Raw genomic sequence first — 27,579 nt, 5'->3', positions numbered from 1 at the left:
AATGCTTGCCAATGAGCGATCCGGGGTAGGAGGAAAGCTGAGGCTATGAGTGGTTGTCATGGAAATCCTTGTGCACATGGTTTGAAAGAGTCAAATTTCATTCTGAAAGGAAAGTCTGGAGAATTTTGCTTTTGCTTTATTTTTATTAGTGTGTGTGTGTGTGTGTGTGTGTGTGTGTGTGTGTGTGTGTGTGTGTTAGAACTTATTTAATCCCAAACCTGGATTTCAACCCCACCTTTGACCATTTAGTTCCTGGATAAAAGACACAACTTTTATTATTTACAATATNCTTTAATCAGCATAAGAGCTGAGTAGATATCAACCCTCTATCCTATCAATAGCCCCGAGTTTTCACTTACAATGTTTCATCAGGGCTGCTCTTAACTCCCTCAAGGCCATGTTTTCTTGACTCCTAACCCATGGTGTCTTCTTTCTCCTCCTTTACCTTCTTGTGATTCTCCTCTGACCCTCAGCCCAGGAAACCTAAACCCCACTTATGTGACTTCTGCTCAGCTATGGGCTGTCGGCATCTTTATTTACCAATCAGAAATGACTTGGGGGCAGGGTCACAAGGTATCACTTGGGACTATGTGTGGACCCTCTCGTCTATGGGGTAGCCAGGTCTTGGGGGGCCCCACTTAGCATTATAATACACAGCAAAAGACAAAACCCCAACATGTATGTGAATGCCACATATATGCCCAAAGAAGCCAGAAGAAGGTGAACAGATCCCATGGAACTGGACCTACAGGTATTTATGAACTGCTCAACATGAGCACTGTGAACTGAACTCATAAAAAATCAGGTTTGAATATGGCAAAAATGAGGAGTCATGAGGTAAAAGTCTGGTCTACCAGATGCCTTACCACAAATGTACGAGCTTTTAAGGCCACCATATCTTTGGATCCCTGTCCATCACCCAGGGCTTCCTTGTCTGAAATGCTCCAAGCTGCCTTTTTCTGCCCCTCAAATGCTGACCCTACCCTCTTCAGTCTCCCAGGCCTTCTAGTATTGTTTTTGTTTTTGTTTTAACTGAAAAATACTGTGAGAACTTGTGGGTTTGGTGCTATTGAAGAAAAACATTGAACTGTGACTTGGGTCTGACTATTCAAACATCTACTTTCCTCAGTGTTTGGTTCTGTTTCCAGCAAGTACAGATTAATCTTTTCAAGGGGACTGGAGTGGGAAACTCATTCTCCATTTCCTAATGTGCCATGTTCAGGGTCATCACGTACCCGATGATGGAACCAATCACGTGATCCCAAAAGTGAACATCCACTGAAGTACACAGCTAGCAAGTGACTAACAAGCATTTCCTATGCACTTTTCTATTGCAGGGCTTTCTCGGACTCATTCACTGTCTAAGTAAGACACGAGATTTCTATATAGTTTAAAGTTGTGGCCTTTAGCTGGGGCTGACTCTCCGCTAGCTTCTAACTTAACCTGACTTCCCCATGTCTGTCCCTGACACATGGCTAGCTCTTTATCTCCCTGTTCCACTCAGCTTCAATCTCCCTTCTGTTCCCTTCCATTTTTTTCCATGTCTGCCTCAAATCTCCTCTTTTCTGTGTCCCCCCCCCCGCCTGCACAGAAATTCTGCCCCTAATCTTCCTGGACCACCTACTGGCTGTTAGACCTTTATTATAACCAATCAGCAGTAAGACAATTCCTGATCTATCATTTTGATTGCCTAAGGCATGGAGGGATGCTTGACTTTTATCTTTTGGGGAGATGTGAAGGAACAGCATTTACAAATAGAAAACCCAGTGGAGGGCCATAGAGTTGACAATACCAAAATAATACCGACACTTACCTCTCTGCTGGTACAGAATTAACCACTGAAAATGAGAGACACGCCTTAATACAATGTGAAGAAAGATCCCAACACTTTTCATTCCTTGAGGAGACCCAGTGGCCCCTTGTCCTCACAAACCTCAGAATCAAATGGGGAAGACAGCACTGGCCACATAGCGGTGGGAGAAATGATTGCTGTCCATGGGTGTTATGCAGTGTGTAGGCATTAGGTGTGGATGTAGGTGCCACCAGAGTATGGCACTGGCCAAAACCCATGGTGAGCTGGGGTGACAGGGACAAAATGAGGATTAGCCAGTAAGAGCATGGTTCATAGAAAATGGGTACCGGGATCACAGAGGAGACAGTTAGTGTATAGTGACTGGGGGTGGCTTTGAGAAGCAAGTGGGGAAGACAGAGAGTCCCTGCCAGCTATGGTCATGTAAACATCACAGAGAAAAGAAGAGAGCCCATGGCCAGAAGTTGGAATGTTGCAAGTCTAGAACTAAGTTATCTCAAGACCCCTTCAGTCTTAACAGCCCTTTGTTGCCCTCCCCTGTGCGAGCTGACGTCTTTATGACTGTTGTGTAAATCCACTGGAAGGTACAGGCCCTAACTTCCACCAGCCACTGGCTAAAGATGCTGTCAGCGAGCAAAGACTGAGAGCGAAGATCTCCAACCTCTATGGTAACTCACCTGCCCAGGGGTTCAGCCACAGTGTGCGGAGACTTCTGAGTACCCTGTTCCTGTGAAACCTCATAAAAAGGCCCCGCACTCGAACATGGAATCTGGGCTAACCTGCATCTGAGTTATCGGTGTTCCTAGGCTGTGGTTATTAGGTTATTCCCCTTTGAAATAAGAGCTGTGTTTTTGCACCTACATGGACTCCTGTTGAGCAGGGTAAATGTGGTATGGAGATTGCAGGTAGGACTAACAAATGGGGACAGAACTATGCAGAAACCTGACAGCTGGGTAAGAAACACCAGCCTGTGGTGATGAGAAGGCTGCCTGCGGCCACAGGGCTACACTCCAACACCCCTGGCCTGAAGCCCAGCATGGCCGACGAATGTCCTACAAGAGGTCTAAACACAATGTCACCAGAATCAAAGTCCATGTCAGGAGGAAGGGATGGCTTAGCGTGTGGTGATTTATATTTTATATTCTGAACAATCATGCCAACTTCACCCCATGTTGTATGCAGCCCGATTGACAGCTTTGGAGGTCAGACCCTCTCCCACACGAAGTCTCCCAGAACACAAGCGTGTGGTGAGACCCCTGCGCCCTCCTGCCCTGCCTAATGTTGGAGTGAACTATCCAGCTACGTTCTTTGACTCCCAGCCACATAGTGATGCTGTGATCGCAACAGTCACTGCAGAAGCTCAGGCGTGGACTAACCATACGTGTCCACGGCCTTTTGTGTGACATGGGGCTGATGTTCTTGCCCCTCAGACCTTCGTCATCCTTGTGTGTAGAACCAGGCTGGTTAGTTCTATCAATGTCAGGACACACATGAGAACTAAAGGGGACATGAAGTCTCCAGCCCCTTGTCTCTGTCCCTCCCCGGGAATCCACAACTCAAGACACATGCAAGACATCATACTGAGATGTGGTGCGTCCACTCTCACTTAGCGAGCAGCAGACCTGCGGATTGGAATGGTCATCGCTGAGACTCTGGGGTCAGCTTCATGCCTGCCCTGTTTTAATGCTTTTGCTCATCCATTACTATCTGCGCTCCTGAATGACACGGGCTGTGGTCAGCACTGTACATGCCTCCACTTGACATTCTAGGCAAGTGTTTGAGACAGTCTCCAACTTTCTGCAGGGTGACCCACGAGGCTCGGACAACCATCTCCCATCAGGTTGTCTGTGCAGCGCCGCTTCAGGAGATTACCCACCCCCACCAGTGACACCCAGATGTCCTGCTGTCTGCCCCCTTCTTGATACTCACTCCCACACCTCATCCAGCTGAGCCCTAAGATTACCCTTGGTTGCCAACCAACCTTCTCAGGCTCCCACAGCCCTTTGAGCCTCTGTGCTTCAGCATCTCATACGTAGAGCATCACATGACTAAAGAGCTCAGACTAGAGACATGGAAACCAAGCAGAGCCTTTATGATGGTGTCAGAGTAGCCTCTGTGTTGCTATTTGCAGCTGTACAACCTTGGGCCAGTCACGTAACCTCTCTGAGCTCCCATTCTATTTACTATACACAAATCACAGGGAGACAATAAAACCAACTGTCTCTCCCAGGCTTTAAAACCGAAGTGGGGCATTAGATCCAGCCACATGAAATTGATGGTGTCTTCCATTTATTTATTTATTTATTTATTTATTTATTTATTTATTTATATTTATTTTTATTTTAACCTTCTGAAACAGCCATTTTCACATGCCCATACTTCAGACAGAGTTTGGCAAGATTTTCCTCTAAAAAGCGCCGGGCAGTAACTTAGGCTGCCTGATACGGCTGAAGAAACGGAAGGCGACCCTAGACAACATCTAAAAGGAAAAGCACACTAGGTCCCAATCAAGTTTTCATTTACACAAACAGGCAGAGGGCCAGATTAGGTCCAGGATCTATAGTTGGTATAACTCACTCCTTTTGAACCTACGTATTTTCCACTGCGGAACGAGAACGGAAAGTAATGGAAGGAATCCAGATCCTCATGCAACTCTCTTGTATCCTCTTCCAGCTCAGAGACACCCCAATATCCTGCGGGTTACCTCACCATGTTTGCAGGGAGGAGAGAGCCCACAGGCCACACCCACTACGGAGCCTCCCTCTCCTTGTCCCGCCCACTCTTGATGACGTCATGGACCGTTCCTCCCAAGCTCCTCCCTATGGTTGGGCCTCCTGGAAATACACAGGGAAGCTGGTGAGGATGAGGAGAGCCTTCCTTGAGTCACCCTGTCCTCCCTGTGACCCAGTTGTCCTATCTACAGCTCTGCCCTTCTGCGGAGCAGCGTCCCAGGAGGCTGCTGTGCACTGCGGTTCACCCCAGCGAATGGAGCAGTGGGTGGAAGTTCTGAGAGGGAAGGAAATGTATGCTTCCAGAAAATTAGGCCAAGTAATTCCCATCTTCTCCAGGGGGAAATTATTTAAATAGCATCTAAATCAATTTCCGTGCCATTAAATATTCTGGTCTGCGTTTTAATTGAGACAGTGGCATCTTCCCTAAAAAGAGACTCGCGCCGTTTGGAGCGCAGTGTCGACTTTCCCTCTCGCTAGAGCCCACAAGCCCACAGGGAGAGCAATCACCTTGCAGCCCATAGCCTGGCTCACTTTTAGAAGGCTAGGCTGAAGTCGCGCTCCTATTTAGGGAGTTAGCTAGCATGCAGCCTGGGTCAGCAGTAGAGAGCTTAGCCCACAGCCTAGCTCCTTGTTTTTCTTCAAGAAATGAAGCAGATCGCGGAGTGTGTCCAGGGTGCTGGGAGCATCGGGTTGCTTGGTCTCCTTGGCAGCTGAGCTGGGGTTGGCAGCATGTGGTCAGGGTGCCTTTTATCTCAGGGACTGACAGAAATGTCTGATTACAGGGGTCAGGGATGGGGGGGCACAGGCCCACTCTAGACTTCTCAAGGCTCCTTCCTTCTCAGCAAACAGTCAGGCATCCTCCCTATGGTCCAGGGCATGAAAGGGGGTCCCAGTTAGGGAGTGAAGAAGTATGTAAAATAAACAGAGAGAAAGAGAAAAAGAGAGAGAGACAGAGACGGAAACAGAGACTGACACAGACACAGTGACAGACACAGACAGAAACACAGAGACAGAGAGAGACAGAGACTGAGAAATGGAGACAGAGACAAGGGCTTTTAGCAAACATTCCCAACCCTGCCATACCAGGGCAGGGAAGCCACCACTGTGATTTTTTGGTCTTTATCTGGCTTCTTCTAAGCTCTGTAGCAGGTACAGGAGCCTGGCTGGAAACCAATCAAAGGAAGAAATAAATTAATTAACTGGTTGGTTAATTAATTAATTAATTAATTAGAGCTTCTGTAGATTCAACAAAAAGGGAGCATATCTTCCAAAGCAATATGACTTTAGGTTGAGCCAGGGGCTCATGTGCTGGCAGTGAGAAAAAGGGTCCTAGTAGTGGAAGCAGGTCCCTGGAGCATCGCTGTCACTACAGCCAGTGCTACCTGGGGTCCCCTCTGCTCCTGCTCTGGACATTTAATTCTCAACTGCCGGTAAGGTGGTGCCCACACACCCATTTCAGAGATGAGGAGACTGAGACTCCGAGGCTGGCTCTTCCCTCAAACTCTCATTCCCAGGGACTGCTGACTGCAAGCTTGGCAGCAACCACTGGGATTTCCTCCCCCCCTCCCCTTCTCAAACGCAGGGTGTTTTCAAATGCTGATGGAATGGTGGAATTGGGAGTATAGTGTACCTCATGGTAGGGTAGGACAGTGAGTATTGGTGAGACTTCCCCTTCAGAACCTTGAAATCCAGCCTGAAGATTTTTGCTAAAACAATAAAGCTAGAGTTCTGGGAAATGGTATTTTACGATGTATAGAAGCGACGTGAGTCAAGAGAACAGAGGGGAGACCTGTGCACAGATGACTGGGAGACGGGGATTTCACCCACGCTGAAGGCATTTTCTTCTGGCTGTCAGGGAGGGACAGAAGGCGATGTAAGGTGATGTAATGACATAAGGCGATGGCCGCAAGGTCAGAGGAGACAGCATCCCAGACTGCAGGTTTGGGGGCCAGAGGCAGAGCTAGGAGGATGCTGGGCTCAAGATTCTCCCAGGCAGCACGGGATGGAGCACTGGGATGGGGGCTGCCTCGAACCCTGGCATCTGAGACACGCTTCTGCTCACAGTGAGAAAGAGGAGACATGCACACGCACACGTGTGTGTGTGTGTGTGTGTGTGTGTGTGTGTGTGTAGAGCAGCGGCTGGCTTTCCAGACCAACCTAATGACCGGAGCACATCTTCAGGCCATCCATTAAACTGCAATCCAATTTCCACCCAAAGCTTCCCTCTGCCTTGGGACCGGATCTGGCTGCAGAGGCAGGAAAATGGAGCGAGCTGGCAAACCCTTACATAGCTTTGGCGCCAGTCAGCGACTGACTATCTCCCTTCCAAAAGAGGTCATCAGCTGCAACATCCAGATAAACTAGATCGTGACACCATTTTAAAGCCACGGAAAGAATTCAGAGTGGCCAGACTACCCGGTCCACCCTGCTCACCCTCGGGGCACATTTCCCACCCCATGGTGGGCACACTTCCCACTCCTCCTGTGCTACCTGGGAGGAAACAGGCTCGGTAAAGGAGTAGCTCAAACAAGGCTAGCCAAGGTCATACAAATCAGCCAGGGTCAGATGAGGTCAAACGAGGTCAACCAAGGTCAGGCAAGGTCAGAGCTTCTTAACCAGTTGTCCCTCTGTTCTCATTCTTTCTCTATCTCCTCCCTCCCTCCCCACCTTCCTCCCTTTGTGTGTATATGTGTTTGTATTATACATGTGTGCTGCATATGTGTAGTAGAGGGTGTTGCACATGTGTGTGGTGGGTGGGGTTATGTTGCACATGTGTGCATGTAGTATGTGTTGCACATGTGTATTTTGAATAGGGATGTGCTAGACATGAGTATAATGTGTTGCACATGTGTGTGTTGCACATGTGTGCAGTATGTGTTGCACATGTGTGTTCATGTGTGTTTTGGGTAGGAACGTGTTAGACATGGGTATAGTGTGTGCTATACATGTGTGTAGTGTGTCACACATGTGTGTAGTGTGTGTTGCACAAGAGTGTAGTGTTGTACATGTGTGTTTCACATGTGTGTTTGGGGTGGGGATGTGTGGCACATGTGTATAGTGTTTGTTGCACATATGTGTAGTGTTGTATGTGTGTTTGGGGTGGGGATGTGTTGCACATGTGTGTAGTGTGTGGCACACGTGTGTGTTGTAGATGTGTGTGTTTCTGCCACTGACCTGGAGCTTGACAATAGGCTAGACCGCTGGCCAGTGAACACAGGGATCCCCCTGTCTCTTCCTCTCCAGTGCTGGGATCACAAGTGTGTTCCCCCAGGCCCAGCTTTTTATGTGGGTTCTGGGCTCAAACCCTGTCTTCATGCTTGCAAGACAAGCACTGTACCAGCCAGGTTATCTATCGCCCCAGCCCAGCCTTTCTTTCTCCACTTCAATCCAAGCTTCCATCATCATCTATGGGTTCCATTTCCACCTTACCCAGGGGTTCCGAAGCCTTCATCCAGCCACGTGTGTGTAAAATGTATCCCAGCTAATGAAATTGGCCTAAAACCTGCACGGACCGGCAGGGTGCACATAGCCCAGACCTCTGCTTTGGTCACAGTGCACATCAGGATTGCTTCCTTCTTTACTGGGAAAGGATTTGTCCCTCCCACTGTAGGATAGAGCAGCAACCTGGCCCACCTAATGCCGCGAGCCCAACCCCCAGTTCCACAGGTTAAAAATGTCCCCAGCTGTGACTATACAAAACCCCCTCAGCTGCAAACTGCCAGCCATAGAATGCCACGTGATGACTGTGTGGGAGGTCACATGATGACCACTGTGAGGCCACGTGATGAGTGCATGAAAGACCATGCAAAGACTGTATGGGGGGCATCTGGTGACTGCGTGGGAGGCCACATAATGACTGTGGGAAACCACGTGATGACTGTGAGAGGTCACGTGATTACTGCATGCCAGACCACGTGATTACTAAGTGGGAAGCCACGTGATGACTGTGTGGGCATGCAGCTGCACTGGCCTTGGGCTTGGAATTATGAGATATAGTGTGATCCTCAAGGTCAATGGCTGTGTGACTCGATTAGTGAAGATTTTACCCCACCACCCAATGTCTAACTCAGAGCGTCCAAAGCACACTTCTAATACTGCCGGACCATGGATGTGGGGGAAAGAGGGGAGTGGGAGAAAATCTGTGTCCCTCCAGAGTTCCGGTGCTCTGGGCAGGTAGACGTGGGAGGACTGCGCACACTTTCCACACGACCCCGGGTGGGCATCTGGCTGTGCTAAGCCACTGACCCCACACGGCGGGTGGTGGACAAGGGGCAGCCCCAGGTACCAGGTTCTCAGCCTCCAGCATCCCATGCTGGATATGTGGAGGATCTGAGAACAGAATAGGGGCCCGGGGGTGGCACTGAGCCCTGGGGACGAAGGGAGGGGAGAGCAGGGGGAGAGGGGGCGCTGGATGGTTCCCACACATGCGAGAGTCCTTGGTCAGGTCCATGGCTGGAGCACAGGATGGCCATCTGGTGGGAGGTTAGACGCGGCTCATTAGGAGGAAGCCCATCCCATCGTTCAAGCATGGCGGGCCTTGATGAGCAGAGTCGGTCTATGGTTTTAGAGCTTTATTGTAGAAAGGCAGGGAGAAAGGAGAGAAGGTAGAAAGAGAGAGGCTAGCCATGGCTACGTGGAGAGAAGGGGGAAGGGAAAGAGAGAAAGGGCTAGAGAGTAAGAAAGGTAAGAGCTTAAGAGAGTGAGGAGGGGACAAGCAGCCCCTCTTAAGTGGGCTGGGCTATCTTGCTGTTGCCAGGTAACTATGGGGAGGAGCATACCTGGCTATAGTCAGGTAACTGTAGGGGTGGAGTCTAGCCAGAATGCCAGAAGCTCGCCTTTCCGTCCCTTGTGGATTTCTCTATTGGGTCACTGGAGCAAGCCCCATTCAACCAAAATAGGCTGCCTATCACAGTCCCACACAATACCAGCCTAGAAGACTGAGAAACACGGGGCTCCCAGACCCCACACTCATGTCACTCAGCTGTTCTGAAGGACAGCCAAACCTGGAGTGCAGGTGGAGAAAGTGCCACCACACTGGCTCCGGTGCACTCGTCTGAGCGAATCTCCCTCTGGAAATGACAGGTGAACCCCATCCCTCACCCCAGAAGTCTCTACCACAGACTCTGTCATTACACAGCAGGGACACCCCTAAGCACCGGCGCCACTCCTGCCACAGCCTCTGATCAAAAGAGACAGAGAATGCTGCGTCTTCGTGAGGCTAATAAGCGTGTGTCCCCGCCCTGCTGATGCTGTCTGCCAAGGCCACGTGTACAATCTGCTTTCCACGTGACTCCAGGAGTTGAGCTACCTGGTCCACAGCATCAACTGAATGCCACAAGCCTCAGGCCCAGAGAGACAGAACCACCCAAGCAGCAGAGACACCCTGGTGGAAAGGAAGAGAGTCTAGGGTTGGTTAGATAAAAGGGCTGCAGGAAAGCCACATGAAAAAAGGAGCCCAGGGTCAGACACACCCAGGCAGGCATGAGCTAGCTTCTGGAGCTTATTGATGGCAGCTTATTTTTCTGAACCTCAGTTTCTACATCTGCTAAATGGATCCCCCAACTGAGACCACCCCATCATGTTTCCTTCTAAGCCCCAGAAGTTTATATTATATTATGGCCTCAAAACAGAAACTGTCCCTTAAAAATCACCTGTCAAAGGTCATCAGTCTGGAAGGGACAGTAGGAATTGCCCCACTGGTTCTTGACAAATTATGCTAGACCCATCCTGTGTGTCTGCCTACTGTATTTTGGGGGGGTAAGCATTTACATTTCTCTGAGCCTCTGTTCTCTTCAGTGGATGGGGATAATACTGCCACCTGCCTCGGTGTTCCCTTCTGTGGAATGGGATGATGACACCGCCTGCCTCCCAACTGAACAGAGGGTAAATGAAACCACCCATGTAAAAGCCCTGACAAGAGCTCTGATCACCATCCCCAGCATAACTAGAGTCAGGAGCAACCCAGAGGAGAAACGGTGCCAAGAATCCCACCCCACCCTGCTTCAATCCACACACTCCTGCTTTGTCTGATGAGTGGAGACCAGGTTTCACGGAGACCAGCATCATTTTAACAACTGGCTTAAAGAACTCAGGAGACCAATCAGCAAAAGGCAGGTACAGGCAGAGCAAGACCTAGGGGACCAGCCACAAGCTCTGGCTTCCTTCCCTTTCCTCCATTCCCTTATATGACCCTTGACCCATGGACACTTGCTGCACCTTGGTACTCAGGGTCTCTATGGAGGGGGCTGGTCATGCAAGTGAGGTTGACCTTAGACTCCAGTCTCTCCAAAGTTCAAGGTAATAACACCATGTCTGAGGCCTCACCGCTCCCCCACATGTGAGCAGAGGTCACTGTTACGGTCCAAGGTCCCCACATGGCCAGGACACTCTTAGGTGGGTCATTATCAAGGCTAAGGGTCAAACATTTATCTTATCTTGTCATTGAAAGGCGTTAGATGCCAGGAAGTTGCGTGAACCCCAGGAAATCTCGAAGCATGTTACTTAGGAGATGGGTCAGAGGAAGCAGAGGGAAGGCCTGTATCTGAAGCGAGGACAGGTAGCTCCAGGGGTCCCCTCTGCCACAGCCAGAGTCCCAGGACGCCTGGCCCAGTCCCTGATATAAAACAGCCTTGTGTTTGCATAGAGCCTACATCAACCTCCTGTGGGCATCAAGTCACCTCCGAGAGCTTACCCACAGCTGACACAACCCAAACCGTCACACAGCTGTCCCAGTGCTTCACATGGAGAACGCTGGTCAGGACACTTGTACAGAATCAGCACAGACAGACATGGTTTCCAACACCTCCCACCTGCAACTGCTGCATCTCAAATGTGGCATCTACAAGCACGGAGGTCAAGGGCCAACCAAGCCCTCTTTCCACTAAGGACCTAACTTGAAATGACTCTATTAGGCATGGCCTGGGCCCAGATTTTCCAGTGGGCTTACAAGAGGGTGTGGGAGGAGCCACAAACTCTGCCCCTCCCCTAGCTGCTTCCTGGCTCTGCTTCCCTGCGTCTCCCTGAAGTCACACCGTCAGGTGACATATTTTGCCCTCTGCTACTGAGGGGCCAGTGTGTACCCCCGTTGTCCCAGGACTCCCTGGGAGGTCCCTGGGGACCTTTGATATGACCTGCAAAGTCGTGCTATCCTCAGAAGCAGTCTGGCCAGGATCCACAGGAGGGCCAGGGAGCAAAGACAGACAGACAGACACAGCCCAGTCCCTTCCTGGGCAGCATCGGGATAGAGTTTTAGGGCTATAGAGACAACGGATTCTACTTCTCTGCTTCTTCCTTTCCTTATCTCTAACAGCAAACAGGGCCACTGCTATCCTGGCTGCCAGTCTCTGCAGTGAGGTGACTTGGCTTCTGGTCCCTCACAAGTCAATCATCTGTATTATTTGGGATGCACCCTGGCACCTTGTATTTGCTTCTTTGAGGATGAGAATGTAGATTCATTTCTCTCTCTTTTTTAAAAGATATATTTATTTATTTTATGTGTGTGAGTACACTGTCGCTGTCTTCAGACACACCAGAAGAGGGCATCGGATCCCATTCCAGATGGTTGTGAGCCACCATGTGGTTGCTGGGAATTGAACTTGGGACCTCTAGAAGAGCAGTCAGTGCTCTTAACCACTGAGCCATCTCTGCAGCCCTGTGACTCGTGTCTTAACTTTAGAAAGTGGGGGAACAAGCTTAGGGAGATGGGTTCTGGTCCCCTACCATCCTGGCTTGATGTTCCTCAAAATGCTGTGGGCTCTTCCTTTCTTAAATCCAGGCTCACACCGAAGGAGACAAATCACTAACTTACTCGGGTCTTTGAAGTTCATCTCTGAACAATGTAGCCTCCCTCTGATTTCTTGTCCTGGGAATGTGGGTGATCTGATGTGAACAGGGCTCCCACAGGGGCAGGTTTCCTCCTTCCCCTGGCCATTCAGATGCTCATTGATTTAAATAAATCACAGTGTGTGTGAGAGGTCCTTGTGACCGCATTGCGAGAGGTCACAAGGTCCGACATGAGCCCTGAGTGGAGGGAGTGGGTGACAGGCCAGGGAGAGAGGCCGGTGGGCAGGGTGAGGCGGGTTCAACTGTAGGGAGCCAGCCCTGCTAATCAGGGTTAAAGACAAAGGCTCAGTCACACAGTGCCAGCAGGTCTCCCAGATTATTCACAGGGAGGGAGGATTCAGTGGCCAGCCACCTTGCTGATGAAATGTAAATGAACTTAAAGAACTGTCCAGGATTTCTACACCCAGAGTGAGTTAAAAAGGAGACCCATGGGTTGGAAAGAAGCCAGGGCCAAGAGGACAATGGTCAAAGTCACTCTTGCTCTGTGGCATTCACTCACTATGAGAGCTTATCCACTTGGCACCTGCCAGAGTCCCCTGCAGCCCCAAGGCTCCTGCACTAACTTGGGGGCAGCCGCGGGCGGGAGTCAATTCACCCGTATACTCTGCTGGGTTTGTAGAGACGTGTGTCTGTGAGCACAGCGTGCTAACCAGGGTCCCAAACCATGACATCAACTGAGCAAGTGCACCAGCTGAGTGTCCGTCTGTCCTGCTGATACAACCCGGAGCCATATGCCATGTGTGACTCAGCGGCTTCCTGCTCTCTGCGTGTCAGCTGAAGCACGCTTATTGGGAACTGACTTGACCAGCCTTAGCATCCCCGAGGCCAGAAATAGCTCCTATTTCAGTTTGTTCAAATCCAGGACTATTTACACACAAACCCGGGGAGCTGCCTTGGGGGTGGAGCCGAGGCCAAAAACAAACTCCATTCCGTTTCGTAGGCGTGCTACATGCTCAGCCTGAAGCTATTCCCATACAGCATTTTCAATAATGCTGTTCATGAAACCAACTTTCATGGCATGAAGTTTCCCATCCGTGGTGTGATACGGGACATTTTGGATTCCCAGATATGGGATGATCAGCCTGCAGTGTAAACGGTCCACAAGATGTCATTTAGACAAGTCGGCCTTGCACAAAGCACCAAATCTGACTGTGTACACCATACGCATGCTCTTGAAGAAATGTTTACTGGGGTGCCTGTGTATCAGGTCCGTCGTCGCAGAACAGGTTCCAGAGAGATGCTGACAAGTCAAAGAGATATGCCTTTAAGTGAGCTACTTATCTTAAGGGGAAAGTGGAGTACAGAAAAGACTGCAAAGAGAGAGGTCCCCAATTCTCTGTCTGGTGTCCTTGGTGGAGTTGAGAATTAAGGGAAGGGACTAAAGCCCAAGAGAGAAAAATCCTATGCAAGGGACAGAACGCCGAAGTCGCCCCTTGTTTAAAAAGATTGTTTGTTTGATTGATTTTGTATATATGTGAGTACACGGTCCCTCTCTTCAGACACACCAGAAGAGGGCATCAGGTCCCATTACAGATGGTTGTGAGCCACCATGTGGGTGCCATGAATTGAACTCAGGACCTCTGGAAGAGCAGTCAGTGCTCTTAACCGCTGAGCCATCTCTCCAGCCCTGCCCCTTCTTTTAAGATGGAGAAAATAGGTACTTTAAATCACAGACATTATAAATCAAGTAGGCACTTTAAGTCACAGACATTATAAATCAAAACGCCCTTGATGCCCCTGACCTAGAGCCCTGGCTGCTCTAAGGGTGGCTTGGCTCCCGGGAAAGCTAGACTGTGACAGTGTGAGGTTGGCCCTGAAATAACAAAATTCTAGGCTCAAAAGGCAACTCTTTCTGAGTTACAGGAAGACCTCACGTATTCATAAAGTTGAAAACTCGTTGTAATAGGAGCCAAGGTTGTAAGACAGGAGCCAGCTGTACGAGAGGGGAGGGGAAGATACAGGGATGGGTGGGACTTACGCCAACTGAAGCCCCTGAGACGTAGCACGTCAGTGGTCACTCTGAGACAGATCTCTATAGTGGGAAATATTAAAAAACGAACCGCCATGTTCCCACGCTCCGTCCAGCTCCTCTCTGCCCCCCGACTCTCGGGCATCTGGAGCTCCCAAGTTCCCTTCGCTGCCACACCAGCCCCACGCAACAACCATCCACCCCGCAGTCAGCCGCCACAACACCCAGCAACCCGGTAGAAACAAAACTCTAGAAGTTTATAATTAACAGGTCAGATTTATATATCAATAAACTCTCAATTCACAAATGCCCACACAATAATTTCAGGGCCAATTGATAATGGTACAAGCTGCCCACCTTGATTAGACAAGTTATCCCAATTATTCTATCCTTTATGATGTCATATCTACCTGTGGCTATTTAAAGCCACGCTGGTTCAGGGTCTTCGTTCCTATCAGTCCGCCTGCATCTTGGCTCCTCCCCTCCCTGTTCTGTGGCTCTCTGTCCCTGCAACTCCTAGCTCCGCCTCCCTTTTTCCCTGTCCAATCGCAGGCTTCCTTCTTCACTGATATTATAATGTAATTGGACAGGGAAAATCCTGTAACATATCTCCAGAACCTTCTACGGAAAGATAACAAAGTTGAGCAGAGTGAGCTGAAGGGGTGGGGCTTAGCGGTAGTGTTGGAAGCCTGGTGGCATGAGGGAAGGAAGTGGGTAAAGAGGCCTTATAGTGAGGCCTAAGGCTGGTCTCACCACAGCTGCCGACAGGGATGAGCTGTCCCGCGCTCTTGCCAGGTGTGATGTGAGGAAACCAGATCTGGCCTGGAGAGGCCTGGAGACAAGCCTGAGGAAGGACGGGTCAGAACAGGACGTCTACACCCTGGCCCCTGACACATTCCGAACATTCTAGAGCTGATGGACTCAAGGGGAAATCATTAGACCCTAAGCACGTGCTCCATCCCCAGAACCACCCTCCTCCTCCTCCTCCTCCTCCTCGCTTCCCCAGTGCCAGGCACCACAGGAATCCAAACATGACCGCATCTCTTACAGTCTCCCAGCCAGCTTTCCTTGCTCCCTCCCACCATGGCCCACCCTCTCTCTGCTTCAAGTCCCTGTTGAATTCATCAGACACCTGCTACAGGGAAGCATTATCACAGTGGATGGAGAAGACCCCAGCAGGCAGACGGCACCACGCCATTGCTTGGAATTCCCGGCTTTCCTAGGACCCAGGGTGATCAGCACTAGTGCCTTTGTTTTCCAGACAGAGGGAGAGAGGGGATGAGGGACAGAGGGACAAAGGGACCAACAGACGCTGCCTCCCAAGTTAGGTGACATAGCAGGTGCTCAACTTGTCCCTGGAGAGAACAGCCACATCAGGTGCATCCTATTAACAAACATACCCTACAACACACACCCCGTCCCAATGTGTGTCCTCCTCCGAGCAGGGGCCATGTCACATGGCACGGAGGAGTGCCGGGGGAGGAAGTGGGTAGGCATTCTTTCACAGACTGGCTGGAGGGTGAATGGGTTGATTGACAGCTCCCAAACTGAGTGCTGAGTGTGTGTGTGCGTGATAAAGGGAAGAATCAGCCATGTGTAACTGAGATTTCTAAGTGCTCTGAAAGAGAAGTATGCGTTTAACTCAGTGGTCCCTGGGGCCCGGGGAAAAGCCCATTAGAGCAAGTTATTAACTCGCCGCATTTCTGAAGCCCAGGATCCAATCTGACTGAGTGCAGTGGGACTTGGCTCCACATGGCTTTCAGCTGGCTGGCTGGCGTTTGAGCTGAGTTTGGGCTGAGTGAACTGCAGGCTGCATGCGCAACTCATCAGCTTTGAAGTTGGCCCAGAGTTTGAAGCCAGCCATCAAGATTTGCTTTGTGTGCAAGGGAGGGCATTCCAGTACAAGATAAGAAAGTCCTTGCATGGGCAGGGTTGGCAGCCAGAATTGCCTCCTAAGGGCTGGCACCCTGGGGCCCCAGAGGGTAGGATGTCGGTGAGTCACGGAGTCCATCCTTACACAAATGTTCCCTTCTGTTTCTAGAGGGGTAAGGAAGTTTCGTCACTGCACATAGTAGACGCCCCACCATACACACACACACACACACACACACACACACACACACACACACGCATGCACACATATACACACACACACACACACACATGTAAGCATGCACACATATACACACACATGCACATGCCATGCACACTCACACACGCACACATGCACACACACCACACATACAAACACACATGCACACACATAAACACACACCACACACATGTATGTGCATGCACACACACCAGACACACACGTACATGCACATTCACACATGCATCACACATGCACATATGCACACACTCATGCACACTCACATGCACACTCACACATACACACACACACACACACACACACACACCTGCACCTAGGAGACAAAACTGAGGAGAAGCACAGGAAAAGGAGAGAAGGCAGTTCTCTGATTCTCCCAGACACACAAAGACTTCCAGTAGCAGATCACTCACCCAGTTAGAACAGGGACCCTCAAAACAGATGAATTTAAAGTAGCAACCACAAATGTCAGTGTGGGTGTGGAAAGGAAGCACTTACACCCTGCTGTGCACAGATACTTGTGGCCATTACGGAGAGGGTTTGCAGGGTCTTCAAAACATGAAGGCTACCAACATGTCTGGCAACCCCAGTCCTGGCCAGTGCTTAAAGGAAATCCTTGCAATGTGCACTAACACACAAATACACACAGAGAGATACAGATACACATGACTGCAATAACATGCATGTGCACAGACACATGCACATAAGTACACAAACATGCATGTACACAGAGAGATATACAAATATGCACATAAGTGCACTAACATGTGTGTGCAGAGACACATATATGCACATTAAGTGCACTAACATGCATGTGCACAGAGACACACATATGCACATAAGTGCACTAGCATGCATGTGCACAGAGAGACACACATACATGCATATAAGTGCACTAGCATGCATGTGCACAGAGACACACATATGCACACATAAGTGCACTAACATGCAAGTACACAGAGAGAGACACACATATGCACATAAGTGCACTAGCATGCATGTGCACAGAGAGATATACATATATGCACATAAGTGCACTAACATGCATGTGCACAGAGATACACATATGCACATAAGAGCAATAACATGCATGTGCACAGAGAAAGATACACAAATGCATACAAGTGCACTAACATGCATGTGCAGAGAGACACATATGCACATAAGTGTACTAACATGTATGTGCACAGAGACACACATGTGCACAGAGGCACATGCACATAACTGCACTAGCATGCATGTGCACAGAGAGAGATACACATATGTACATAAGTGCACTAACATGCATGCACAGAGAGATACACATGTGCACATAAGTGCCCTAACATGCATGTGCACAGAGACACATGCACATAACTGCACTAACAAGCATGTGCACAGAGACATACATATGCACATAAGTGCACTAACATGCAAGTACACAGAAAGAGATACACGTATACACATAAGTGCACTAGCATGAATATGCACAGAGACACTCATTTACACATGAGTGCACCAACACGCATTTATGCAGAGACACGTGTGCATATAATTAAAAATAAAATATATTCTTTTTTCAAAAGAGAAAGAATCCAAAAATTCCCAGTACATGGAAACGATTGTTGTTTGTGCTGGGGATGTGGCTTCCTCAGTAATGTGCTCTCCTAGCATGCACAAAGCCCCGGGTTCAATCCCTAGTACTGCATAGTGTGGCTGCCCTTGGGAGGTGGAGGCCAGAGAAGCAGGAGTTCATGTCGCCCCAGCTGAACATGAAGACAGAAGTGCTAGGTGCCCTGGCTTCATCACTGTACATGGAAGCAAGTTTTCACACTGTGCCCATTCCTCTGACTTCCTTCCTGTTGCTGTGATGAAAACACCCTGACACAACAGAACACTTAGAGGTGGAAGGGTTTGTTGGGGGGGGGGGAGAGCATCAGGACTCCACAGTCCATAACTACCGGAAGTCACCATGGCAGTGACCTCATAGCCAAGAACTGAGAGACATGAAGGAACATTGTGCATGCACTTGCCTTTGCTCAAAGGTCAGGTCCTCCTGCCTAGGGAATGGTGCTGCCCACGGTAGGCTGCATCTTCCCGCATCAATTACCTCAATGAAGATAATTCCTCTGATGTGTCAATAGGACAGCCCAGTGTAGAAATCCCTCATGGGGGCTCTTTGCCCTCACGTGATCCTGGGTTGTTTCAAATTGTGCACTAAGGTTGACTGTCACTGCCGTAAATACTCACAAACTATACATATGTGTGATAGTTTTCACTCCCCAGCAGTGTTTTTTAATCCTCAGATTCCCAAGATGGACTCCTGTAACCTCAGATTTCGTGGGTATAAATTTGGGATGGAGGATAAGATTATTTTGGGGAAGGTTTAAAAAGAGGTTTAACTCCCAGAAGACCACAGAGACTGTGAGGGGAAAACGCCAAGTGATGTGGCACCCAGTGGTTCCTTAAGGGGTGCAGAGGCAGGAGACCTGCCTGGAATCTGAGGGAGGCTGGAGGAGAAACAGAAAGTAGCTTGCTCTGTGAGTCCAGGTAAACATAGGACTGATCCTGGCTTTGCTGGGTGGCCTTTGAAAGCACCTCGTGTCCCCAACCTCTGTTTCTCTAAGGGATAGGAATATAATTTCCTTCCTAGTGAAGCCAACCAAGAGTGAAAGATGACTGTGTTTGCCTGCCCTGTCACCATCAAGGTCCAATGTAGCAAAGCAAGAGGCTTGGCCTGTAACTGTCACTGTGGTCAAGGGGTGACGCCTTGCTTCCTGTTCCTGATATGGTGCCATGCTTACAGGTGCTCCCCTTCTCCTCTTAACCCTCATCCTCCCCCTCACCCCTCCTTCTACTGTCCCTCCTTCTTCCCTTCCTCCTCCTGTCCCTCCTTCTTCCCCTCTTCCTTCCTCTCCTCCTCCTGTCCCTCCTTCTTCCCCTCTTCCTTCCTCTCTTCCTCCTGTCCCTCNCCTCCTCCTGTCCCTCCTTCTTCCCCTCTTCCTTCCTCTCCTCCTCCTGTCCCTCCTTCTTCCCCTCTTCCTTCCTCTCCTCCTCCTGTCCCTCCCTCTTCCTCCCTTCCTCTCCTCCTTCTGACCCTCCTTCTTCCCCTCTTCCTTCCTCTCCTCCTCCTGTCCCTCCTACTCACACCTCCTCCTACCTTTCTTCCTCTTCCCTTCTTCCTCCCCCTCCTCCTCCCCTCCTTCTCCCTCCTCCTTCCCTTCCTCCTCTTCCTCATCCACTTCTTCCTCCCTCCTCCCCCTCCTCCTCTCCCTCATCCCCCTCGCCTTTCCCCTCCTCTTCTTCATTTCCATCTTCCTCTCCCTCCTTATACTTCCTCCTTCTCATACCTCCTCCTGTCCAACTCCTTCCCCTTCTGCTCCTACTCCCTCCCCTCTCTCCTGTGATTAGAAGGATGGGGTATGAAGGGTTGGCAGAGCCGGCCACAGCACCCAGCAGCTCACCAGTCAGAGCAGCCATTCATCAGTCACCTTGCCTGACTCTGCAGAGTCATCAAGACCAACCATCGCTCTCGCTGCTCCGGTCTCCATGGTACAGGAGCTGGCAGCCCTGACATCATCCTGTCTGGCTGCACGCTTGACCCGTAGGGAGAGGCAAGGAGACAAAGCATTTACACCAGTGGGCTGTGACCCACTGAGAAGCTCAGGGTTCCAACCCTGACTGCAGCCAAGCTCATTTCCTCCAACCCCAGACCGCGTACCCTGACCTGTCTGTCACCTCCTCTTCACAAGTCTCAAGTCCACCATCTACGAAGACAGTCACCATCAATCACAAGATAAAAGCCCCGGAGAGTGCCAGACCACAGACTTTTGAGCAAACCCGCATCTCCGATCTTTTGGGGCAAATGGAAGATTTCATTCTTTATAGAGGGAGACAAGCTGTTGGACGGTGGATGAGCCTGCTCCTCTCTCCCCCAGGGTGTGTGACTGCAGCTAGCAGGCCTTGAACCCACATCTGTGAAGTCTCAGCACTGGCCCAGGAACCTATGTGTGACTTCTAGACGACCTTGGTCTTATTACCCACACCTACCCCTCCTCCTTGATTTCTGCCCCCTGCTACCCTGGAAAAAATGCTGGCTGACGGTTAGCGCCACCCAACAGGTGTCTTGGTCACTTCCAGCTGCAACTGCTGCGGCCCACAGAGATCACAGCTGTGCGGCAACTCCATGAAAGTTAGCCAGACTTTCCAACTGCTGCTCAGATCCACTTAGATGATGTCCACAGGAGGCGTCTCTCAGGACATTTGCTCGCACTGCTCTGGATTCCCACAGAGAAGATGCCATGCTTTCCACGAGGAGAGGGGGCAGCAGCTGGCCCCTGCTAAGTGCTGGCTGGGATGCAGACATTTTTTTTTCCCTCACAACCCTGCACACCGGCTCACTGAGGGATGACGGCCCCAGTGAGCAGCAGACGGTGGCCACACTGGACAGCTGAGCAGACAGAGGTTGTCTCGGGGAAGAAGCTGCGGCTGGGGCTTGGCAGCTTGACTCCAAAGTTTGAATTCTTAAAGGGGGATATTGAAGTCTAAGCTTTCCCTACAAGACCTGTTATCTTCTGCTGTGCTGTTATCTGTTCCTTGTAGATGGTGTGGAGGCTAATCTGCTGTCAGGAAAAAAGGAAGTGTTGATGTTAAAGAAAGAAAAGCCAGTGGGGTTCCCAAAGCCTTACCTTTCAGCCAGTCTCTGATGGAGCTCAGATCTTTGCCTGGGCACTGTCTTCTCTGGTGACACTGGGCACTGCAGGCAGCTGTGTCCTGGTCACGTATGGGTCAGCAGGGAGACCAAGGAACACTCACTCCAAGACACATGGCTGCTAAGCTGTGACGCTGGGTGGTCTGGTGTGCTCTGTGCGCCTTCAGCTTGCAACTGTTGTTGCAATTTGTTGTGACATCATTCCACTTGAATTCAAGGACCATGGTTTACTCTTTTTTTTTTTTTCAAGACGGGGTTTCTCTGTGTAGCCCTGGCTGTCCTGGAACTCACTCTCATAGTCCAGGCTGGCCTCGAACTCAGAAATCCGCCTGCCTCTGCCTCCCGAGTGCTGGGATTAAAGGCGTGCACCACCACTGCCCAGCCTTGTTTTACTCTTAAGGTTAGAAGTAAGCCATAGGTCCACAGGTCCCGCCCTCCCTTGCCAGCTCCGCCCCTAGAGCTCATCCCTCAAACTCCCTGCTCTGTGGCAAACCCCGTCCCCAGCACCAAGCCTCCACCTGTATTTCTCTCATAAATCTGCTTCAAGACCAATCAGCGAATAACTGTGTCTCCTGCAATGTCCTGTGTCCTGAGGCCGGTGCCCTTGGCTTCTGTAAGTCGTAACACTTTCTGGGTCCCAGCACAATAAGCCTAAACACTTCAAGAAGTGAGGAGAAATAAGGGGAAGGGAAATCAGTTAACTAATGGCTGTCTGTTCAGTCTGGGATGACACCTTTATAGGATATCGTCTAAGGCTGACAGGAGGTGAGGCAGGCCCAAGCTAACGTCGCGTTTTCTTCTCTTCTCCCCAGATGGTGGTCCAGAGGGAGATATACACCCTTCCACTGCCTACCTCCTGCCCTCTGCCTCGCTGGAGAGCAGCCTGGAAGAGGGGGTGACATCAGCAGCCCCAGGTCCCCTGCCATCCCGGGAAACACTGGAAGCTCTAGAAGAGTCCTTGCCCCCTGCACTCCCCGACGAGGCCAGTGTCCAGCACACCCCGACCCTCAGGAAGGGCCTTCCGTCCCTGAAGCAACTCAACTCGGCCCGGAGGCAGCTGAGGCCCCTGGCTACCCCGACAACTCTGCAGAGACTGGGATCTCCTGCCTCAGCCACCACGAAGCCTCGTGAGCCTGGAGACCCCGAGCAGCCCACGGCACCTGCGCCACTGCAGATCGCGCCCTTCACGGCATTGGCGACCACACTCCCGCACAGCCCGCAGCCCGCTCAGGCCCCCGACGACAGCAGCCCCGGTAGCCCTCTGGACAAAGGGGACAATGAGCTGACCGGGTCCGCCTCCGAGGAGAACCAGGAGACCACCACATCCACCATCGTCACTACCACCATCATCACCACGGAGCAGGCCCCAGGTACAAGAGGCTCATCTCCCACCCCTGAAATCTGTCTTTTCTGGATTCTACATAGTGGGTGTGGTCTCCATAGTGGGTGTGGTCTCCATAGTGGGTGTAGAACTTTTTAACTTTGGGGAGAGAGAGAGAGAGACAGAGACAGAGACAGAGAGAGACTGAGAGAGAGCTGTGAAGAGAATTCAGGTCTGGCACATGCTAGGTAGGCAAGTGCCCTATTATAAAGCCACAGCCACATGCAAAGTGCACTGACTTTTCCAGTCTACTAGCCCTCCTTTACATTGTCCTCCTCGTCTGCACAGATGGCCAAACTATTCAGAAAAGTTAGCTGTATCAGTCCCGTGAACCCCCAGACTTCTTCCTATTCCCTAAACCATACAAGAGCTGCTCACGCAGCGTTCTGTCGTCATAGCGCTGAGGATTCGTTGTAGGTGATCAAGAACCCAAGTAAGGAAGATGCTCATTTCCGATGGAAGGGTCTGGGACTTGGGTGGAAACTGATATGCAAGGGAACCACAGAGCACCTCACCACGACGCTCCACAACGTGGATGGATTGCTGGGCCTGCTCTCCCAGCCTGGGCTCCTGGCCTCTCTGGGTTGGGGCCTCACTGGTCAAGCCTGCCTCTACTTGGCTGCTCACTGTACAAGCGAGGGTGCAGGGAAACCTTGGAACTAGACTTCTCCACGGGTGGAAAGAAAGGTTTTATTGGGGAACAAACTGACAAGGCTATCTGTACCAACCTCCTGGGGAGTGCATTGAGGCCCCCAGAGAGAAGAGCAGAAAGTTGCAAACGAGATCGGATTTTATATGACGGCACGGTGGTGGTCTTTGAGCTGAGACAGGCTGAACTCAGATAAACCTGGAACTAGATGCCCTTGCTAGAGCATCTTTGGGGTAGATTATAGTTGGTTCTCGGTTAACAAAAAGTCATCTTTATACTGCCATTTGTAAGGGTCGGGGTGCTGCTTTGGAGATAGCAACTGAAGGCTGACCGTTGGGGGTGCTGTGTGAGCGTAGTCCAGACAGGGACTTTGGTTTGCCTGTGCTTGTTTTGCCTGTCCTTAAGGTGGGAATGGAATGGCGCCCTGTCTAAGACTGAGTGGGGCCTGCCCCTGGTGACTAGTTACTAAAGTCAGGACAGGGCAGAGTTCAGCAGGAGGCTCCCCTGCACTTCCATAGGTACCCCCCACCCCAGACTCTTCTTCAACAGCTTCTCTTTCCTGTTGCCCAGCAACACAGTCATAGCTGCTTTTGGTTTTGTGTTGACTCTAGGGGAGGATGGGGTTGGGGGGGGACACACAGTAGAGCCCAGACCCCCAAGAGGTCGGGCTCCACCCCACAACACCTCAGTGAGTGAGCTCCAGAGCTGGCCAGCTGCCCCTGTGTATCCTGATGGCCATGTTTGTTTCTCTGCAGCTCTCTGTGGTGTGAGCTTCTCCGACCCCGAGGGATACATTGACTCAAGCGATTTCCCTCCGCAGCCCTACAGCAGCTTCCTGGAGTGCACTTACAATGTGACAGTCTACACTGGCTACGGGGTGGAACTGCAGGTAGCTTTAGAGTGTGGTGCATGTCTGGTCTCAGTCGCCCTTTCTGTCATGCCTCCTTTCCCCAGAGCAGGGTTATTTTAGTTGGGTTGTAGAGAGCGTGGGCGTTCCCAAGGGTATGGCCTGAAGAGGCGGTGAGGTTATACTGGCAAAGCACTAGATGCGTTACCCAGAAAGGACATGCCTTAATGTCCTGCTTATTAAACACTGGTAGGGATCACATATGACACATGTGTGCATGAGCATGTGTGTGGGGGTGCACAGTACCTCCCATCCCCCTCTCCAGCGTAGACAGCAAAAGCAACAGCAAGTGCCTGGAGAAGAGTGGTTTGCCCTGGAGTGCAGCCACAGCGGAGAAGAGAAGACCTAGAGATGAGAGTGTCTTTGCTCACCAGCTCGTAGACTGTGTTGAGCAGCGGCCGCTCAGTACCCAGTGCAGTTGTAAGCACAGGAGCCCCTCCCCCACCCGTTGCCCCAGCTCTCTCTGTCTGTCCCTGTGGATTCCTAGGTGAAGAGTGTCAACCTCTCCGAAGGGGAGCTGCTCTCCATCCGAGGAGTGGACGGTCCCACCCTGACAGTCCTGGCCAACCAGACTCTCCTGGTGGAGGGCCAGGTGATCCGCAGCCCCACCAACACCATCTCTGTCTACTTCCGGACCTTCCAGGATGATGGCCTCGGGACCTTCCAGCTACATTACCAGGGTAGGGTCCGCCGAGGCCAGTGAGACAGAGATGCCGGCCTCACTTTCCTCTGACTCCTAGCCACACTCTTGAGGGCTTTTTGGTGCCAGGGACCCCACTGGCACTCCGATTAAGTCCACAGAATCCTCCTCCCTGACTAAGAAGGTTTTAAAAGCCAAGAGAGGAAGGAAGATGCATAATTTTGGAACTGGAGAGAGGCTCAGGGAAAAAGCTTGCCCTGCAAAGATAAGTGGCAATGCCCCCAACTCCATAAGGAGCAGTGCTTTCATCACCATAAGAAGAAATGCTCCCATCTCCATAAGGATCTGTGCTCCTAACCCCAGAAGGAGCACTGCTCCCATCCCCATAAGGATCAGTGTTCCCATCCCCATAAAGAGAAGTGCTCCCATCCCCATAAGGATCAGTGTTCCCATCCCCATAAGGAGAAATGCTCCCATCCCCATAAGGATCTGTGCTCTCAACCCCAGAAGGATCAGTGTTCTCATCCACAGAAAGAGCACTACTCCCATCCCCATAAGGATCAGTGCTCCCATCCCCAGAAGGAGAAGTGCTCCCATCCCCAGAACCCACATAGAAAGTCCAAGGCAGGGTTCACCTGTAGGCCCAAGTGCTGAGGGGTGGAGGCAGGAGCCAAGCTCCCCAAAATCAGGTAGAGAAACAACCCAGCCGGCAGCTCCAGCACCCAGCCCTCCTCGCCAGGGTCGCCCCCTCCGTCCCCAGCACAGAGCTGCTGCCAGGATGTGGGTCCCACGGCTGACATGCTCCGGTTGCTGTCTTCTCCGCAGCCTTCATGCTGAGCTGCCCCTTTCCCCGGAGGCCCGATGCAGGAGACGTCACGGTGATGGATCTGCACTCGGGCGGGGTGGCCCACTTCCACTGCCACCTGGGTTATGAGCTACAGGGAGCCAAGACGCTGACCTGCATCAATGCCTCCAAACCGCACTGGAGCAGCCAGGAGCCTGTCTGCTCAGGTACTGCGGGTGCTCACCAGCTGGGCGGGGTGGGGAGGGCCCAGGAGGGGAGGGGCAGGGTGGGGCAGCATCCTCTATGGCCTTGGTTAGACCTCAGGTTGTGCTGACCCCAAACCATAAAGTCATTCCATTGCTAGTTTTAACTGTAATTTTGCTACTGTTATGAATCGTAATGTAAATGTCTGATAATGCGGGATATCTGACCTACAACCCTTGGGAAAGGGTCACTAAACCCCCCGAGGGGTCGAGACCCACAGGTTGAGAACCACCGCTCTAGGGCATTGGGTATAACCTTGGGTAAGGCCTTTGCCCTCCAGGCTGTGCTGTAATACAGTGCCCAGGGTATGAAATCGGCTCCTGAGGACACATACCACACAGCAGCGTCCTGCCCAGTGAGACCCTTACTCTCCAGCGGTCACTCAACAGCTGACTTGGTGGTGGCTGTTGCGTATCCTGGAAGCTCAGCTTTCTTCTCTGCGATCCGCCACATGTGAGCTCTCACGCAGGTGGCACACATGCAGCTTTTCCCACTCGCCACGGGTTTTCAAGCTCGCCTTGCGTTGCAGCATATGTAAGCACGCTGTTCCTCTTCATGGCTGTGCAATATTCTGTTGGGAGCATTATGCTCCGTTTTGTTTAACTTTGGAATTATTTCCACCTTTTATCTAAGTAACTGCCCCTCCTCTGAACATGGAAATTAGTTTCCATTTCTCTTGAATATGATCTTCAGAACAGCGTTGTCAGGTCATGTAGGGGCATCCCTACAGATCCACACGTCCCACAGCAACCACACCACACCATTTCACCTGCCGCTGGTGGTACATGGCAGTTCTCTTCCTTCCAACGCTCACAAACACACTGCTTTCTGCAATCAACACGGTAGGCCTACAGACTCACCACATTCTCACGTTTCTATGATAAGCACTGCCGTCACATCTTTCCCAATGCTTCTTGTAACTGACAGTATGCCATCTCTGAAAAGGCTCTTTAATCCCTTTGCCTGTTGTCCAAGAGGCTACTGGATTGTTGCTGTACTGTAAGCGCTCTTTATATATGATGGATCAAAACCTTCATGAGATATGATTTGTAGGCCTCTTCCCCTGTTCTGTCTGGGTTTGTTTGGTTTCGGTTTTGGTTTACTTTTTCATATGGCCTCTTTGTAATGATGAGGTCTCTCTCGTCCCTTGTTTCTTTTGTTGCTTGGACTTTGGGGGTAGCTGCTGTTTTGTTGGTTGAGCTTAGTCAACATGAACTCAAAAAGTTGGTGACAGCCTCCAACTAAGGTGGCCTGGTGCCCTCTGGTGGAGAGAAGTAGACAGTGCAGGCCATCAGGAGGAAACCTGGACTTTGAGGACAGACAGCAGGGATCCTTGGCTGGTGGGTCCTTCAAGGATCCTGCCAGCATCCACGAGCATCCACTGTTACCGGGTTCTGCATTCATGGATGAAACTGTGAGGGCCCGGCTCTCTCCGAGTCTCTGCCCTGGAACAGGATGGCGTCTTAGTTACTGCTCTGTGACTGTAAAGAAACATTGTAACTACGGAAACTCTTCTTTAAAAAAAAAAAGTAATTGAAAATAAATAAATAAAAGCATTTCATTGGGGCTTTGCTTAGAGTTTCAGAGGGTGAGTCCATGAGTATCACAGTAGAAACACACCTCCTAATCCTTCCCCAACAGTTCTACTCCGTGGGCAGGGGATGGGGGTGCTGGTAGACCAGAGACCAGGGAAAGAGTCCCCAGGGAGCCAGGGTGTTGGAAACTGAGTGGAAGGTACCAAAGTGAAGGTCAAAGGTGTCGCTTTTCCCTGCCAGTGAACTATCCTGTGCAAGGGCTGGTG

At 50.9% G+C, this 27,579-nt stretch overlaps 1 protein-coding gene across 3 annotated transcripts in view; it reads left to right on the top strand.

The window, feature by feature from the left end:
* The window catches only part of Sez6l (seizure related 6 homolog like), a 161,052-nt gene that overhangs the window by 85,145 nt on the left and 48,328 nt on the right, over positions 1-27,579 (top strand). For all 3 annotated transcript variants that reach the window (XM_021186619.1, XM_021186618.1, XM_029533647.1), the window contains exons 2-5: positions 21,966-22,523; positions 23,939-24,072; positions 24,578-24,770; positions 25,556-25,741. In XM_021186619.1, the coding sequence (XP_021042278.1) occupies positions 21,966-22,523; positions 23,939-24,072; positions 24,578-24,770; positions 25,556-25,741 (1,071 nt within the window). The remainder of the gene's footprint in view (positions 1-21,965; positions 22,524-23,938; positions 24,073-24,577; positions 24,771-25,555; positions 25,742-27,579) is intronic.

The sequence above is a fragment of the Mus pahari genome, chromosome 23 (genome assembly GCF_900095145.1).
Source record: "Mus pahari chromosome 23, PAHARI_EIJ_v1.1, whole genome shotgun sequence".
NCBI lineage: Eukaryota > Metazoa > Chordata > Mammalia > Rodentia > Muridae > Mus > Mus pahari.
Note: the sequence above shows the minus strand (reverse complement) of the source record. Positions and strands in the feature narration are given on the sequence as shown.